The following is a 19,654-nucleotide window of genomic DNA, read 5'->3' as shown; positions in this document are numbered from 1 at the left end:
TCTATAGGTGTAGAAAGACCACAATCGGTGTTGGGGCAACAACCACCCCTACTAGGATTACGACCAGTCGGTATAAGATACACACCAACCGTAACTGAATCAGAGGATAAGGCTTTGGTACCTATGCATGCATATTATGAAGACCCCAACGGATATGCGACAAACTCTGTCTATTATCCACCGGAAGAACCCTCGACACCAGAACCATGGAGCATGATAGGAAGTACAGGACCACCAACAGTTGCACAGGCAGCAGGAGAAGGGAGATATAGCTTAGATGAACGAACATTGTTGTTCATAGCCAACGGAGGCATGGACGGACAGAGACATGCATACCAACAAAGGGGAACTCAAGGAGCACCTCAACAAGCCAAAGGACCCTGCTACAAGTGTGGTGGAGACCATTGGCTAAGAGACTTTCCTCATGATGAAATCATTAGAGTCAACGCATATTGCACCGAGTGTGGAGTTACTCATTTGATTCCCGATTGTCCTAAAAACCCAAGCAAAGGAGCAAAAACCACCTTGAACATGCTAGAAACAGTACCTTCCAGTGGAGGGTCAGAAAATGAAACAATCATACCTATTCAGGCGGTGACACGAGCCCAAGCTCAAAGAATGACGAACGAACCCATAGTTGAAGAGCCAAAAACCGATGCCCAAAGTTCAGAAACGAAAAATCAGAGAAGCACTTGGAAGGCTAGAAGGATGCGTGTGAAAGCCAAGAAAGAACGAGAGCAAACAGCTCTATCCGAGGAGTTAAAACATACAAAGGATAGATTAGAGCGGTTAGAGGATCTAGCTAGCTTAAGCTCACACACCACGGCAACCATAGCACCCAAGGAAATAGCACAGCCCAAAAGTGCAGGATCAGGAGAATCTGTACTAGCAGACAAGGTGAATGAGCAGTTGGATGCGCTTCTAAAAGCTTATGAAGCCAAACTCAAAAAGAACCAAACCCAGGAGCAAAGATGGATGACTTATCCATATGCGGAAATAGAAAAACAGAGGTTGGAAATGTGTAAAAAGATAATTGAAACAGCTCAATCATTGATGGAAGACCCGCTGGGTAAACCTGCAAATTGGCATGAGACACCAGCTCCAAACCCTATCCAACCAACTCTAGAGGAACAGGTAGAAACAAAGGAAAGACTCACTAATGCCTATGAGTCCAGAGGAGAGCCTATCATAGTGCCAAATACAACAGATAAGGCAAGTGACGGGTTCCAGCCTAAAACATTGACAGAAATGGGTAAGGACTGTAACGGTCTAGATGATCTGTGGAAGCAAATCCGTGAGGCCAACGAGGCTAATAGGATGAGTAACCACATGAATAGCACGAGAAAAGAGAAGAATGTGATCTCACCTTCTATTGAAGAGTTTGAGGCAAAGTCACAAATGAACTTTGAGATACATTCACAAGGGGGAGACCAGGGATCAATTAGTTCGGGGCACAGCCAACCAGACTCGCTGAAAACTTTACCTTCTTACATAGGAGAGTATGAAGCCAAGTCTGAAGTGAGAACAATCCCATCTCGAAGACTTTCTTCTAACAAAGTGATGGATTCACAAGGATTGATTGAGTTATTGTCCACCCCAATGGCATGCACAATCACATTAGCCGAACTCCTAAAGTTATGACCAAACATGTGGACCACAGTAGGTAAATGCCTAGAAAAATTTGGAGTGAAAGACCCCACCTTGAGGCTATAGGAAGGGATTAGAGAGTTAGACAGGCCTCAACTAAACACTAGGCCAGTACCATTAAACAAGGTTGGAGAGTATTGCGAGGGAGAAGATGGTAACACCACGCTACCAGTAGAATTCCAAGGAATAGTTTCCAAAGCTATTCTTGACAGTGGAGCGGGAGTTGCTATCGCCACCAAAGAAATCTGAAAAAAATGGGGAAAACCAGCTTTAAGAGCTACTAGAATGAAATTGCAATTGGCAGATAGGTTCATGGAGAAGCCTCTAGGACTCTTAGAAAAAGTGATAGTCACTTCGTGTAGAATCGAGTATGAGCATACATTTGCGATAGTCGATTTCGACAAAAAGAATAATTATGAGATCATCTTGAGAAGACCATTCATGCGACAATTGAAGATGGTCCAAGATTGAGGTTACGACCACATATACCTCAGACATGGCGAGACAACAACTAAAATACACCTGAAAGACCATAGTCACAAAGATGTGAACCAAACACCTGTGGAAGAGTTTGATTCAGCTACAGTAGCAGGATCAGAACTCCCAGCATGGTTAGGGCAACAAAAAGAGCTATGGATGTGCGGAGCTTCACATTGTGAAAGCTTAAGAAGAGAGGAATGCGTCTTAAAAAGCGCGATAGAGGACAAGGAGTATATTCCGGAACCTTTCCCTGAAGATACCTTGGAACCTCTAAAATGGGAACACATACTAGAAACATTGGATGTCTGTACCATTACAGATAGTCAAACAACAAAATTTTGCGATAAGGATAGCTATGATGTGCTACCCTACTACATGGTAAGCATTATACCCGGAGAAGATGAGACGATAGAACCACCAGAACAAGAAGAGTTTTATAACTCCTCTGAACATCTGGAAGTAAATGATGATGCAAATAATGAGTGTTCAGGCACCTCAAGTGAGTGTGGAAGGGAAACCGAGAATATCAAGTTTTATGATTTTGCTAATCAGTACCCTAGACGCCAGGAACGCTACAGGGGGAAACGAGCAGGAAACAAATCGAGAGAGAATCTGATGCCCAGGATAAACGGTAAAACTCACTATTTGATGCCTGTAAAAGTAGAGGATTGTGTAAAAGATCAAATATCATGAAGATTCTCAAAAGATCGAGGGGAAAGAACGCGAGAGGAAATAAAACATAAACCAAACTGGAGCGTAAACAGAAATACCAAGAACTGAAACCGTCCTTACGTGAGATATGGACTACGGAAGAAGATAGTGATGGTAAAGGGGAGTCAGAGAAAGAAAACATGAATGTAGCATCACACTATCGGAAATTTACCATACATGACAGAAAAATCATCATGACACCACCAGTCAGAGAAAGAACCAACCAAGAATCTTATGATGGGCCAGAAAATGCAAAAAGGATAGACCTCGCGGAAACAGGTAAAAAGCCTCAGTCGGTCTATATAGCAAACGATTTAGAGTCTGAAGAAGAAGAACGGCTAACACAACTTCTCAAGAAATATAAAGATGTGTTTGTATGGTCCTATAAAGACCTCAAAAGAGTTGATCCATCGATATGCCAACATACAATTCCTTTGAAATCGGATGCAAAACCTAACAAACAACGTCCTTATACGAATCAAAGAAGAGATTGATAAGTTGATGGAAGCTGAATTCATCTATGAAATTGAACATACAGATTGGGTGTCACCCATTGTGGTAGTTCCCAAAAAGAACGAAAAACTGCGAGTGTGTGTAAACCTCAAAAAGGTAAATGCAGCCACCATAAAGGATAATTATCCCTTGCCAATCACAGAACATATACTTGAGCGGGTGGTCGGAAAACGGGCTTATTCCTTTCTGGATGGGTTTTCAGGATACGACCAACTGGCAATTGCAAGGGAGGATCAACACAAAATAGCGTTTGCCACAGAATGGGGAATTTATGCGTATCGAGTTATGCCGTTTGGCTTACCTAATGCTCCAGCTACCTTCCAAAGGTTAATGACGCACGCGTTCAAAGAATACCTGAGAATATTCTTAGAAATTTACATGGATGATCTTTGTGTACACTCTCTTCTACGAGAGGAACATATTGACCATTTGCAAAAGGTCTTTAAAAAATGCAGAACATATCGAATCTGCCTTAATCCGGAAAAGTGTATCTTTATGGTTAAGCAAGGCCGCATCTTAAGACACATTGTCTCAAGAAATGGCATAACCACTGACTTAAACAAAGTCAAAGTCATAGTAGACCTAGCCAGGCCTACTAATCCTTCATGGGACACTGCAGATATTATCGAAGATTCATATATATATATGCGGTCATCGCACAACCTCTGTATCGTTTGCTAGTCAATTTCGATTGGACCGAGGACTGTGAAACTTCATTCCAAAAGCTGAAGGAAAACCTTATATCAGCACTTGTACTTAAAGCACCGGATTGGGAAAAGATATTCCATGTTCACATTGATGCTTCTGCATATGCAATCGGAAGTATTCTGGCTCAACCTGAAGACGGAACAATGGATTTTCCAATTTGTTATGCAAACCGACAGTTAAACAGTGCGGAAAAGAACTACACAACCACCGAACGAGAAGGGTTAGGAATGATTTATGCTGTGAAGAAATTTCGGCATTATTTGCTCGCAAACAAATTTGTGTTCTTTACGGATCATCAAGCTCTTTTGTATCTGGTAAATAAACCATGCAATACAGGGAGAATTGTACGCTGGTTTTATATTGCTAGAGTTTGATTTCACAGTGGTGGTCAAAAAGGGTAAAACCAATCTACGAGCGGATCATCTTTCAAGGATACACAACGGGGAAGCTCCTGAAGGAGTAGATGATGACATACTAAATGCTTATCTTTTCAACATTGAAATGATACCCAAATGGTCACAGGAAATTGCTAGCATTCTTTCCTTTGGAAGTGGGTTTGATAATATGGAATACAGATCCAAACAACAAACAATTCAACAAACAAAAAACTTCCAGTTGATAGCAGGACGGTTGTATCATCTAGGATCGGACCAAATCCTACGATTATGTATAAATCCGGAAGAATTCGAATGCTACCTTGAAGAAGCACATGTCCAGGATTGTGCATTTCATTGTTCAACAGTAAAAACACACCAGAGACTGAAACAATTAGGGGTTTATTGGCCAACTATGTATACGGACACACATTCTTATATTACCAATTATACTATATGTAGTGCCAAAAGACCAGTGGATCACGCGACATTGTTTCAGGTAAACATTGCACCTGCATGGAGTCAATATATCATTGATTTCTTGACCACCAGGATGTTTCCTGGGAACATAACAAGAGCATGGAAAAAAGCTATAGAGCTGGAAGCTCGTGACTTTCAGTTAATTGGGAACCAACTCTATAAGCGAGGAAAGGACAATCAACTTAGAATCTGTGCAAGTGAAAGCGAATACCTGCTGATTCTAGAACATGCACATAGCGGAATAAGTGGAGGCCATTTTTCGGGCGATAAGACGGCAAAAATTGTCTTAACCGCAGGTATATGGTGGCCTACATTGCACATGGATGCTGAAGAGTTTGTAAAGCGTTGTGATGCATGTCAGCGCACCAAGGTGCCGATAAAGAGAGATGAGATGCCACTACGGCCAATGATGGGAGCAAGAGCATTTGCAAAATGGGGCATTGATTTTGTGGGACCTATCTCACTCCCTGCATATCGCACCCATACCCAATATATCATTGTGGCTACGGACTATCTCACAAAATGGGCGGAAGCCAAGGCAACGCAAAAAGTAAATGCACGCACCACTGCACAATTTTTGTATGAGAATGTTTTTGTACGATACGGTTTACCAACAGAAATTGTCAGTGATCGTGGAACACATTTTCTTAATGAACTCGTTGAATATCTGCTAGAGGAATTCATGGTCATACATAAGAAATCTGCTCCATACCATCCACAGACAAATGGACAAGCTGAGGCCACAAATAAAACACTATGCACGGTTCTCACTAAAATAGTGTCAAAGTCAAGAACAGATTGGGATCAGCAGCTACACTCAACACTATGGGCATACAAGGTAGCTTACAAAACATCGATAGGAACAACACCATACAACATGGTGTTTGGCCTAAATGCTATACTACCCATAGAGTTTTTGATTCCAACTCTACGAGTAACGAAACGCTTAGAATGGACTGGACATGAGCTCTCTTCAAGAATAGATGATCTTGAAAAGCTAAATGAACTCCGCTTGAGAGCTGTAGCTTCAATCTATGCTAAAAAGAGAAGACAAAAAGAGTTTTTTGACAAGTATGTGCGCACTAAAGAGTTCAAAACAGGTGATTATGTACTTGTTTATACTTTGAAGAAACATGCCAAGAAACTTAAAAAGCGAGGGATGAGACCCTTTGTGATTAGTGATCTATCACAAAGTGGAGCTGTCAAGCTTGCTACATTAACAGGTGAAGAAATGCCGAACTGGATTAGTGGATGTCGACTGAAGAATTATCATCTACCACTCACACAGGACATGCTTCAACAAATTCATCAAGGAAAACAACGAATGAAGGAAAAACAGAGAGTACGAGAAGAAGCTCAAGCAGAAGCAAAAGAACGCATTGCAAAACGAAGACTTCTGTGACAACAACAACAAAGTGGAGCACCATTGCGAATCAATGCCATTCGACTAACGAAGTTAGATGAAAACACAGTGGAGCCAATAATTGCAGTCAAAGTGGGTAGCAATCAAGTTGAATCGACGGCATTGCTTGATTCTGGAGCTCAAGCAAATTTGATCTCTTACGGATTATACCAACAACTTAAATCCACAGGTCAACTTCATCCTACTCCTCAAGTGCTGGAAAGTAGTACATCACACTCGTTGAAAACATTGGGCTGGACTATATTGCATGTTCAAATACATCAATATATTTACACACACAAATTTTATGTAATCGAAGATGAAAGCACACAACACCCAATGATGTTGGGACAACCTTGACAAAAAGAGTACAATGTGCAGATAGATTGGAATGCGAATGCAGTCAAAATTCAGCATGCACAAGAACAACAGGTGATAGCCTTTGCTCAGCAATACCGGAATAATCAACTGCAAGCAATGTAATCACTGGAAAAAGAGCCAAAAGCAAGAATGCCACCAAAGAACAACATGATACCCAAGGCCAACAGACAGGTAAAAGCCAACCATGCTAACTACAGACATACGAAGTCATCGACCGCAGTGCAAAGATCTAGATTACCAAAACAAGGGAAACAAGTATGGATGTGGAAGGATAGAAATGACATGGCAAACAAACAACAATGCAACGAAAGAATTCAACCGAAGCAGATAGTTCAAACAAACACCAAGGACATAAAACAGATATAGATCCCAAAGAAAATGCTCAGCAATAACCCAAATGTTACTCGCATTTGGATACCAAAACAAAAGCAAAAGGAACTCCCTTCAGTACAAGCAACAACAAAAGGCAGACAACTGCATTTGAAAAAGGACAACCGACTTACGTGTATGCCAATCAGCAACAAAACAGTGGCAACAATGGAAGTAGCAAAACACCTACAAAAACCGGCAAAAACAAGCTACCAATGGAAAGCAAAAGAAATACGATCCAAGGTCATTCCGGCCAAGCCAATCCTCTCCATAGAAACAACTACGGCTATATCAACAGTAGCGGCAAAGCGATTGCCTTTTGCAAAAAAGACAATTAAACAGAGAGTAATCAAGTTACAGCTGTTACTTGCAAAGAAAACAGAAAACCTCGACGGCGAATGCCAATAAGCATCTTGCTTATTCCCTTCTCTTGCACAGCATTAATTTTTCTATGCATTGACCGAGTATGCATAAAATAGGGCCACATTATAAGGCCAAGCATTAGCACAAATTTTTCAACCTATGCACGGCACATACTCCGAGGCGATACCTTGTCGTCCGGGAGGACTCCGGCTAGGAGGGGGGGAGGCATTCTCAAATGAGGAACCAATAGCAGAAAGAGCAAAAAAGGGCATGATTTTTGACTATTTTAAGGGTTGTTGTTTGATTGCGAAATTTTCTAAACTAACCAAGTACATATGCCCTTATACAGCAGGTATCTATAGGTATATGGGGCCAAACGCCAAATCAAGCCCCTAGGAGTGTGTATATAAGTAGAAGTAGCCATTTTTCGGACAAAATATTGATAAAACGGAGAAATCCGGCCATAAAAATTGCATATGAGTGTATATAATGTTTTGCGGTGATGTTTGTGATTTATTATGATTTTTGAGGATTTTTTGGGTTTGATTTGCTATTTTCAATTTTGCTAATTTTCGGCAGAAAAACTTCAAAAATACAAAAAGTAGGTGAAAAACGGTCGTTATGAAAAACAAAAATTGGGGTTGATCAGAGACTATAGGACAACCTATGGTACAGTGGGGGTGCAATTATGAGACTGGAGCGGAAAGCGTACTTTGGCCAGATTTTGACCGAAATGCCAAATTTCTGGTAAACAGGGCAAATGGAGTCCAAATCAAGAAATTTTTAAGCTTAAACCGCATCTCGCAAGAAGTTAGGAGCACATGTCAAATCTCATGAAAAGTGGTTCGGGGACCTCCATTATAAGAAATTTTCACCTCATTTTTAGCTCATTTTCACTATTGACCTTGTGGAGAGAACTTCTACCACCTAGAGCGGACGGACCTTCCAGCAGCTTCTACGATGCGCACCACTACCCGACGGGCTTCAGACATAAGAGGTAGGCTCACCACCTTGAGCTTTTCGCGCATGTTTGTCGTTTTGTCGCGAAAACTAGCGTAGGGTTCACACACAGAGCGGGCGGTAGAGACCTACAAGTAGAGGTGGCGACCTAATGGCTAAACCAAAAGCAACGAAACTTCATCAGCAGCTTACTCTAGCATAGGAGACCAGTCTTGGATGTCCAAAGGCAATAGAAAACCATTGGGAAAAACCCTAATTCCTAGAATCCCGCAAGAGGCCACCAAATGGGAAATCGGCGAAAAGGCGCCCAAATGCTATCAAATTTCATGGGTAGGAGCATCTCGACATGCTCGACAAGTCTATGTGGCCCACGTGACCAAAAAGTGACCCGAAGCGGCGCTAAACTTCAGAAATGGCATCAGACACACAAAGCGTCAAATAGCTCTCGCGGCCAAACCACATGCTCGTTTGCCACCAAACTTCACGAGCGGCTTTCCTACACCATCAACAACCAAGTCCTATGGTGGTAGACCACCACAAATCATCGAAGACATGTAAACGCAACCACGAGTGCTTCTAGAGCGACAAAATTGCCAAATGAAGCTCCGGTGAAGCCAAAGTCAACAAAAACCATACGGCAAGGATCCCCAAGGGATCGGGAAGCTATGGAGACCAACATCAAGAAATTTCATCGCCAAAAAGCACTCCAAAAGTCAGAAAACGGCTCGGAGACTCTGAAGTCCACACAGAGAGTTACTTTCTATCCATTTGACTTTTTTGTTGAAATTAGGCTTAAAAGGGACTCAGGGGGACCAAGGGCAGGCACTAGTGGCACATTCCATGAAAAAATCATCAGGAGACATCCTACGCATAGGATGTCTCAAGGGTAATTCTGTGCACAGATCCCAACATTTTTCATCACACACATTTTCTGAATGACCTTTACATGCTATCCACCAAGTTTCATCACATTTGGACCAAAATTGACCTCATATGCATGAAAAACGCAAAGTTAGGGCATAGAGGCAATAATGGGCCATAAACCTACCAAATCTTGTCCAAATCACATGAAACTTGCACAACACATTCACAAGCACATCACCAACCAATCTGTGTGGTCAGAAGCAAAAATTGATGAAGTAGACATCCTACGCGTAGGATGTCTATTTGACATTTTTGGCCTACAAAGGATGTTTGTCCATTCCAGATCCAATCCCATCATCATCAAGAGCTCATATACCAATTTTGAAGCCCTTCTAATCATTTTTGACCCCCAACACCTTCAAGATACACTTTTTTGATCCCAAAAACACTACACAGGCTCTTACAAGCATCAATCCTTGTCCAAATCCAAATCCAAGAGCATAGCCATGTTCCATAGGCCAAGGACTACCCACAGAACAAATCCCATGCCATTTTGATGAAATAGACATCCTACGCGTAGAATGTCTCCAGCATAATTTGGACCTTCCGTGCAAAGAGTGACATCATGGAAGCCAATATCATGGTGCAATGAGCCCATATATCAATTTTCAACCCATTTGGACATCACTTGCTACCTGTTATGGACTTTCTACCCAATTTGTGACCTAAAGCCTGAATCAGCCCAAAAAATCCACTTTTTGATATCCAAATCCATATCCAAGCATATAGCCATGTTCCATAGGCCAAGGACTACTAGCATGTCAAGTATCACCCAATTCTGATGAAAAAGACATCCTACGCGTAGAATATCTAGAAGAAAAATTTTGGCCAGAATTGCACTATGAGCACATGCACAGTTTCACAAGTTCCTTTTAAGCTTTATTTTCAATTTTCAAGTCATTTGGATAGTTAAAACTCAGTTTCTCAGCTAATATGGAAAAAACGCTAGCTTCGGACTACTGAGTGCAACAGGATCTATGGCAGCCGCGAAGTCACCGGCAAAGAAGAAAAGAATGACCATTAAGGATTACCTAGAAGAAGTGGAGCCCTTCGTCATACCAGAAGGAACACTAAAGCCCACCAGCACATGGATCCAAGAAGATCTGCTAGAGTCCAACGACCTAAAGATCTACCAAGGAGTGTTCAAAGAAACTGAAGGGAATGTGATCGAGCTACCAATGCTACCGCGGGAACTCAATGAGTTCGTAAAAAGCAAGATGGCCGGGTACTTGGAGAAGATTGATCTCCACAACTATTTTGAAGCAGTGCCGGCAGGGGTTGACATAAAGAGAGTCTGGGAGTTTGTGACGACCATCAAAGAAGATGGAGTGGCCAGAGTAACCGATCTGCAAGGCAGGCGAGAAACAGAAATAATCATCACCGAGCAAGTTGTAGCAGATGCACTAGACCTCTCCAACAAGGGGGATAGTGTAACTAAAAGAAGAGATGATGTCAAGGTGTACACTGAGAAGAAAGGTAACTACAGTTTTGAAGATATTGCCAACCCAAAAGTGGCCATCATGAGTCAGTTGTACAACCAATACTTCCATATGTGTATGAAGCGGCCACAAAAGTACAGGATGCCGCCAAGAGCAATTGCCACGACATTCACTTGGGCAATGATGAAGAGCACTCCAAAGATAATCAATTATGGAACATATATACATGACAACCTAGTGAAGATGGGTAACAAGAAGCCCACATATATTGTGCCAGGAGAACTAATCACTAAGGTGATTTATGGGGCATTGCACGCAAAAAGAAGATGGCCTGACCCCCCGTCACAGAACGACTGGCTGAGGCTCAAAGAAGACAAAGAAGACGAGCCACAAAGAGCACCAAGGGTTGCCACAAGATTGAAAAGACGGCTAGAGCCTGTTCAAGAAGAGCAGCCAGAGCAAAAGAAGGGAAAGAAATAATTTGTCCAAGTGCCGGAAAAAGAGACAAAGTCACAAAAAGCGGCAAGACTAGAGCGGCTGATGGAGAGCTTCAGAGAAGAAAGGGCCCTTAAAGGCGATTTGAGTGAACTCTGGAAGCCGTCTCTAGAAGCAATGTCGGGGTCATCCCGAAGGGTGCAAAGAGACAGATTCGAAGATTATATTAAAAATTTTGAGATTCTTGATGCCGCATCAGAAAATATCCCGCATGTACCTTTTACAGAGAGGAAGTGGAGCAGGTACGACAGAAACTGCTAGACGAGCAGGAAAGCAAGAGAGAGAAAGGAAAACTAAGGCAGACCGAGATTTAAAGAAAAAGCCTACATCTCTACCGGCCAGCCCACCTCCCTCACCACCTCCTCGCAGTCCTCCACAAGAAGATAAAGAGGAAGACAAACACGAAGGCCAGGAAGAGCCCAAGAGAGAACAAAGCCAGGAAAGGGAAGAGATTAAACCCAAGAGTGAGGACAAAAAGCCAAATGAAGCATACAGCACATTTCTAGACCTGCTAGCTACAGGATACACAAAGGAAGAGGCTGCCACAGTCGCATTCGACTTGGCAAGCACAGGGCCTAAGGAACAAATGCAAAGCATCAGGTTAGTAGAACTAAAAAAGATGGCCACAAATACAGTGGACCTGCATCCGCCCTCCAACGATTGGGATGTGGTAATGACGAAGCTAACCGGGTTAAGAGCGCAGTCCATGGCCTCAGAAAGTGAGATGGCAGCTCTCAAGGCCACTGAAGTGAAGATAAAGCTGGAAGTAGACTCTTTACGAGGACAAAGTCAAAGGCAGAAAGAGAGAGAAGCGGAGCTACAGGCCAGTCTAGCAAGGGCATTGCAAAGATGCCAAGAAATGGAAAAAGAAAATCAGGCAGTGCCCAAAGAATGCAAGGAGTTGAAGAGGAATGTAAGCAACTCAACAAATCATTGATAAATGCCGAGAGGGAAAGGGATAACCTGACCCTACAGCTGGCTGAGGAGTCTAAAGAAGTTGAAGCAATGCGAAACGCCAAAGAAAAGGCGGAGATAGATCAAGAAGCCAGCCAGGATGAGGTCCTTGAGCTCAAGGACCAGCTTAAAGTGAAAGATCAAACCATCCAGAGGCTACGGGCATCTCCTGCCAGAGTCAGAGCTACTAGCTCGACTCACATCACTACGGAAAGCCAAATTTATGAAGAACAAATGTAAGAACTTCAGAAGGAGCTGACTCTAGAGAAAAAGCAACGATTGATGATGGCAGAAGGGTCAATTGTTATGCAGACACAAATGGAAGAAGAACAAAAAGCCATGCAAGAGGAATTAGAAAGTATCAAAAGAAAGCTCGAGCAGGCGAAGAAGATAAACGCCAAGTTGAACGACCTCCTCGTGAATATGGGCGAAGAAGCTGAAACAGAAAAACAAAAACTCCTAAAGCAGATTGAGGAGCTGAGAGGACAGCAAGCCGGAGAGCAAGAGGGCACAGGGCCAGCAACCAATGAAAGCATAGATTTAGACAATGTGGCAGATCCTGTGGACACACCTATGCAAGAGGAAATCCTAGAAGGATCCTCTCAAGAGCCACAAGATCTGACACAGGAAGAGGAAGAAAAGCTGTGTAAGGCAATAGAGGTGGAGATCAGAGAGACGACTAAGAAAGCCTTGGAATGGGAGCAGAGAGTTTTCAAATCCATGACTATCCAGAAGATCGACGCTAGCAACCTTAGGCGCGAATGGCTTCAACCCTCTCTCCCATATCCTTTGCTGAAATATGAAGCCGCCACCATCAATAAGAGGATTAGAGAAGAGCCGACAGTGCCACTCTACAACGCAGATATCTCTCAGCCAGAAGGAGTCAGGTTAATAGTTAACTCTCATCCAAAATGGAGAAAAGAGTGGCTGACGAAGTACCCACAGTACCTAATCCATTTGGTAGAGGCACCGAAAAACATCAGAGACAACCTAAGCTTTTGTCCTCTACCAAGGATCAGGATGTGGAAAGCCCAGGAGATATTACAAAGGAGCCAACCCACTTGGCTGAATTATCCTAAGCTGTCGGGCTTGAAGGCAAGTGAGAGAATAAGTGTCCAATACATGGTGAAAACCCTAACGGGCGCCATCAAATTGTTCACTGGCTCACCTGACCTTACGTGAATCATGATGAAGAAAATTTGCAAAACTCTTTTAGCAGTATTTGAGACATTCAAGTCACGCTAGGTGACGGACAGTATCTTCTTCTTCCAAGATACTTACAGATGTGCCTATGATCTGTCTGGTCAGCCTTCCAAGGAGATGATACATGCACTATATCAAAGAATAATGTTTCTGCCATCCTATCACCTCCAGGCCTTTCAAGAAGCGTTCTACACCGGCTTCTTCACAATAAACACTGATATTTTCGGCCCAACAATGATGAATCTACATGCAAGATACGAATCATTGATCAAGATGCGCGAAACCATACGATGAAGAAGCAACTCAGCGGCCATGTCAGGGACGACATGAGCAAGGAGGGGGGGAGTGTTAGAAGCTGGACACACCCCACGGAAACTGACTACTCGAAAGATTATCATTTTTTGTAATTATTCATTTATTGAGGAAACCTGATTTTTCACCTTGTAAATATTGGGGCTTACAGAAGTTTCCAGATTGTATCCCAGTTTTGATAGTTAGGTTGAGCAGATGGTTAATTTGGAACTTTAGGGTTTGAGAATTGTAAGGTATATATACCACTTTTTGACCTTAATGAAAGGACCTTTTGTCATTTTAAAAACAAGTTTTGAAGTCTGTGAGTGAGCATACCGTGTACGAGAGAGAGTGCGAGCTTCATCTTGACGTTACGTGTGCACCGGTGGTCGGAATAAGTGCGGAGAAGTGCAGCGTGTTGCCCCCGACAAAAGCTACGCGCCGATACCTACATTGCACGCGTACGGTCTGGTTTTGCGAGCTCCTTCTACGAGCTTCATCTGGTGATTTGGTGAGCATACGTTGTCCAATTTTGCATTGCAGTATATCCACGCGTTCACATTGAGTAGAACTACACATTGGGCACTTTAAATTTCGAAAACGAAGACCTGCAAATTTCGGCCAAACATCCTATGTGATTTTGCACCGGGTGTTTTGGGTTGGGATTTTGGTTCATAGACCTTAGGGAGAGCGACCTATTGGTGTTAGTAGAGTCTCCTTCAAGTTCTTTGGTGTTTCGAGATTGTTTGATGGGTGTTCAGCTCTAGACAGCGTTGTAGGAAGTTTCCTCTTATGCACTCTTGAAGACTGTGACTTAGACAATTGGTAGAGACCTTTGTAGGAATTAGTTAGGGGTCGGTCGAGTGTAGATTGACACCTTATGCTTGCTTCCACGCGCCTGCGGGTCGAGCTTCATCCTAGCTGACAAATCTTGTTAGGTGAGTTCTCGTTGTGCTGACGTCCGTCGCGGCGTATCCATCCAACATCTATTGACTAAGCTAGATAAGCTTTCACCCTCTTGCATAACTAAGCTATAGAGTTGCATTTTGAGAGAAATCTTAGAGTGTTTTGATTTTGCCCCAAAATTCCTCTGAAGTATCTCCCATGCATGCTTAGCTGTAGTGGATTGGTCTAAATAGTGAACTATCTCATCCGCTACACTTGTGAGAAGAATGTCCAATGCTTTTTCATCCTTAATTTGAAGTTCACGTTGTTGTGCACGTGAAGGTGGGTTCTCTTCATCAATATTAGATGTGATTATGCTCCATAACCCTTTCTTCATTAGATATCCCTTTACCTTAACTTACCAAGTGTGGAATCCTACCCCATTAAAGATAGATAGATTATCATTACCCATAGTGTATGATGGTAGGTGAATATGCAATGGCAAGAGCGGTCCTATCAAGAGACTCTCTTGATGGTGTCTTGGCCCGTTACAATAGCATACAAATGAAGCAAGTAAAATGTAGCATATAGAGCTACAAAATGCTTGTTTTTGGGTTACCAAGTGCGGCAATGTATTGCCACTTCAAAGTAGAGTTGAAGCGTCCTTTTCCCCCTTTGTTGAAGAGTGTGGAATGATGAGAAATCAGCCTATTGCTTGCTGATTTTGCTGATTTGAAATGTCCCCCTTTGTTGAAGTAGAATCGGCCTCGAACTAGTGATATAGATGCCCCAAATTGTTGTAGTCTTTGTCGGCAAGTGTCGTAGAGTGTTGCCCAAGCCTTAAGAGTGCTTAATAGAGCATAAAAATTAGATTTAAGGGCATGTTTTCCACTTTTAATTCTCTGATATGAAAACAGAGAATTAATGAAGCTTAAAACTCATGAAAATGTGACTACTAGCTAGTGACTAGTTAGCTAGTCTTGTACTATTAATGTACGGAGCTTTAAGCATCAAAGGAGCATGAAATGGGGCTGATTAGAGCAAGTAAATGGACTGTTTTTAAAGAAAACACAGCCATGGACACTTCGAGAGCTTATTTGTGAAGTAGAGAATAAGATAGACGAAGATAGGAGCTAGTAGAAGCCTAGTCTTGCAAGAATGAAGCAAGTGAGAGTAAGGAGCATTGAGATCAAGCTTGGGGCTGATGGAGAGCTGAAGCTTTCCATGAAAGCTTGGTGGGAAGAAGGAGAAGCTCCTAGAGGAGAGAGAAAGTAGGTGGTTGAATGAGCAAGAATCAAGTGAAGAGCACTTTCCACATTTCAAGGCCACTTGTCCACTTGCATGCCCACTTGTGAGGCTTGAATTTCTCCACTTTTAGCTCTTCCAAAAACGTTTTAGAGAGAGAGTGTAAGAAGAACACCTAAAAGTGAATGCTAATGTGTGCTAGTGAGCCCATGAGGGTCTTTAATGCTCTGATACAAGTTGTTGGGTTTTTAGGGTGGATACACACATGTAGCATTCATGTTGTAGACACAAAATGAGGAGAGATGAGAGAGAAATAAAAATTAAAATGCCTATGCAAGAGGAGAACTTACACCATTGAAATGAACAAAATAACTAGTGCATAAGCAAAGCTTGTAAACTACAAGTGATGTCTAGAGCTTGTGGAGGGTGCCTTCTTATGTAGGCTCTCATGAGATGTTCTACACTGTTCTAGGGCTAGTTCCCACATGGTTAAGAGATGGAGTGAAGGCATGTGTTTAATCCTTACATGCAATGCTTTCCGTACCCTGCTGCCACATCAGCCTCCTGCAATTGGCACCGGCTTTTACGGGCTGTCCTCAGTGCCACATAAGCAGTTTCAAGGCAACGGATTGTCCATGCCATAGAGTAGAGTGTGTGTGTACTGGGGGCGGCCACCATGCCACGTCACCGGGTTGTGACGTCAACATCTGATTCAGCTACGAGGAGCACATGGATACAGCTGACACAGGAGTTGGGCACGAAGATGGCTTTCTATAAAGAGCATCTTCTCCAACTCACAGAGGATGGATATGTGATCAGACCTGCTTATATACACTTATTTATCCCATGGGATACGATGTGCTATTGGTCAGATGCGCACATCATCGCATCAGTTAGAGATTGAGAATGGAAAATTTAGGAGAGTACAAGCAAAGACCAAAATTTGTCAGTTGTGTCATATAGAGTCAGGGACGGAGTTGCATCACAAACGTCATTGTCCGGTATACTATGAGATACGATGCCGCTTTCATTGTTTATTCAAAGAGGGTTTTGGACCACTGGCTAGAGTCATGAGATATTAGGATCAGAGATGCCTCGGGTTGTTTTTGCTAGAGGAGCGCAGAGCGAGGCACCTCCGGGGCTGATTTGATGCACCTTTGGATCCTTCTCGATGTGTGGGATTGCAGATGGCCACCAAGAGGTAGATTTGGATCTGAATGGCGCTCCCGATGTGAGAGGAATGAAGGGCTGAAAACGCAGATCTCGACAATGCCGATGATGGACAGAAATGGAGCACTTGATGCCAGCGAGGGGATGGCCAAGGGGAGGCTTGATGGGTTGCCGAAGTACCGGACTGCAACGGGAAGACTCACAAAGCCAGATCCGAGCCGGTTCCGTGAGGGAGATGGGCTGAAATCTGAAAACGCTGGTTGTACCACTGAGAACTGCAAGCGCTAGGGCTGATTTGGTGCTACCACGCAAAAACGCTACGGCTGGAATCTATTGCTGAAATCACCAGGCCGATCTTGAGTGAAACGTTGGGCTGCTTGCTCTCCTTGCTAGCGCTAGGGAAATCTGATGATAATCACTAGACCAAGTGCTCCCTTTGTAGGCTAAGAATTGGGCTTATGAATTAACTAAGGCTTAGGGCCGGTGGGTAGTTTCTGGGTGCAACTGTCGCACACCCGGGAATCCAATCAATGCGGGGAAGGGCTCATTGGATTCCTCTAACCTAAAATTGCATGCACGTCCTGCCAAATGCCCACCGTAGTGTAATAACATCTGTCAAAACGCGTGTACAAACCGTTATGCAAGAGAGTTCCAAAACTGGAAACCTGATCTGATGGACTCGTACGGACATGCCGGTCCTGCGAACAGGCTCACAAAATTGCCGATACTAATCCTCCTAGGATTCTAGACACTCCTATCTAGAAAGAAGGGGAGAACTGGCTCTAGAAGTCGATGAAGCATGTCCACGTGGCACATAGAGCCATGTGCACGTGACAGTTACCATCGTGTGTGTTTAATATGTTTATGATCATGTGGCAATAGACAATTGCTTGTATGGGTTTACTAAGCGTGAGACTTCATGTACACTGCTTTGAGAGGCACCCACTCACATAAGAGCACACTCAGCACGCCACACTTTTCCTTCTACAAAATGATACTTCCTCTAAATCTAGTCAAAAATCCAAAGAAAATGGATCATTTGCCATGGGTGTGATGGACCACGACACAATCATTGGAACCTTTGAAGACGCATAATCAGGCAATTGTAGCTTAGATGCATACTCTTAACACATGGGAGTAGTCACACCATCGCATGCCATTTGTTCACACACTTCATCAACATGAGCATTCACCTTAGACTAAGCAAGATTCCATGATTTCACTTAGAGACTCTAGAGGGGATGGTCCTCTTGCAAAGTTTTTTCCTCAACGTTACACTTAGGTAATGCTCAAGCTTCCTTGGCCAACTGAATTCAGAACTATTCAAATCTTTGAGATTGTTGCAGGTGCACAAGAGGTAAAGGTTTCTCATCACAATCCTCTGCCATTGGAGATTCGTATTATGTTGGGTTCTGGCATCGAGAGCATGCAACTAGAGCAGTTCAGCTTGAATCAATAACGATCATTATAATTCCAAACACAACAATTAAGAAAACTAGCTGCACCAGCTAGAAGACAGCAAGGGGAGAGGAAATCCATAGCTTAGATGTGACGCATTCTAAACTTCAAAGAAGAGATGGTTCCTATTGAACCTCTTCAAAAGCTTCATACATTTCACAGTAGACATGTTTTCCCTTATTGATTGGTGAACCAATGATCGTTGACACCTCATTATCAGGCGAACCTCTGAAAACTTGAGAAACTCAACAGAAAAAACTTGTAGTACAGTATCAAAGAAATATTCAAACTGAATACATGCAGGAAACTTCCACACACAGATGAAAGGAGCACAATTGCAGACAATCATTCGCACTGAAAGCTAATGAGCTGATTTTGCAAAGTTGACAGAATTGCACACATATAAACCAAGCAAAATGCCGCAAAAAGAGGCAGCACCAAGCAAAGGAAAGTGTAATTTCCTAAGTACGCATGCATTTGCATATGTCTCTCTCTTTGAGATGTAAACATGTCAAAGAGAGAGACAGCAAACATGTCTAAGAGAGACAGAGAGGGGGGAGCTTACATGGTGGTAGTGTCTGTTGTCTGCAGAAATAGCTGCTACAGAGGAGCAAGAGGTGGGGGGTCTCTGATCCGCATCATCGTCATTGATGTAGAGATCGAAGAGGTCGTTGTAGCGCATGTTGCGAAAGTCGTGCTTCATGCTCCCCTCCTCTCGCGTTTGATGGTGCTGGTTGCTGGCGCCAAACAAGCTCCTCAGCATGCGAGCCATGCTCTCTCTCTCTCTCTCTCTCTCTCTCTCTCTCTCTCGCAAGACAAGCGGCAGTCTTCCTAACAGAATGACATTCCTCCTCCGTCCTTTCACACGCTTTGGCTTCAAATAATTCTATTAGTGCCCACATACACTACCCAAACGGATTCCTTTTCAATCTTCATAAAACTATTTTATGGTAGGCCCGAGAGTCAACTAGGTAAATACAAAGAGGGAACGCAAAAGAAGGAAGAAGTGAAGAAATGGAATGGCTTATCCTATATTCAAGAAAAAGAAAACAATATTATGGAAGAGGCACTAGACGGAAAAACGGTGGGAGGGAGTCATAAAGAACATATGGAAGCCAAGGTGGCCTCAATATATGAAGATATTTCTTTGGGAAGTGATGTGGGGTGCTCTGCCGATGGGCATAAAGATACAAGAAAGAGGA

The 19,654-nt window shown here is 43.0% G+C and overlaps 1 protein-coding gene across 2 annotated transcripts in view; it reads right to left on the bottom strand.

Moving 5' to 3' along the window:
- Positions 1–19,298, bottom strand: part of LOC147441490 (uncharacterized) — a 150,112-nt gene extending 130,814 nt beyond the window's left edge. For both annotated transcript variants that reach the window (XM_086483127.1, XM_086483126.1), the window contains exon 1: positions 19,018–19,298. In XM_086483127.1, the coding sequence (XP_086339253.1) occupies positions 19,018–19,224 (207 nt within the window). In that variant the 5' untranslated portion in view covers positions 19,225–19,298. The remainder of the gene's footprint in view (positions 1–19,017) is intronic.
- Positions 19,299–19,654: the final 356 nt, after the last annotated feature.

The sequence above is a fragment of the Adiantum capillus-veneris genome, chromosome 15 (genome assembly GCF_014529385.1).
Source record: "Adiantum capillus-veneris isolate H3 chromosome 15, ASM1452938v2, whole genome shotgun sequence".
Taxonomy (NCBI): Eukaryota; Viridiplantae; Streptophyta; class Polypodiopsida; order Polypodiales; family Pteridaceae; genus Adiantum; species Adiantum capillus-veneris.
The sequence above is the reverse complement of the archived record's forward strand: the minus strand, read 5'-3'. Positions and strand labels throughout refer to the sequence as shown.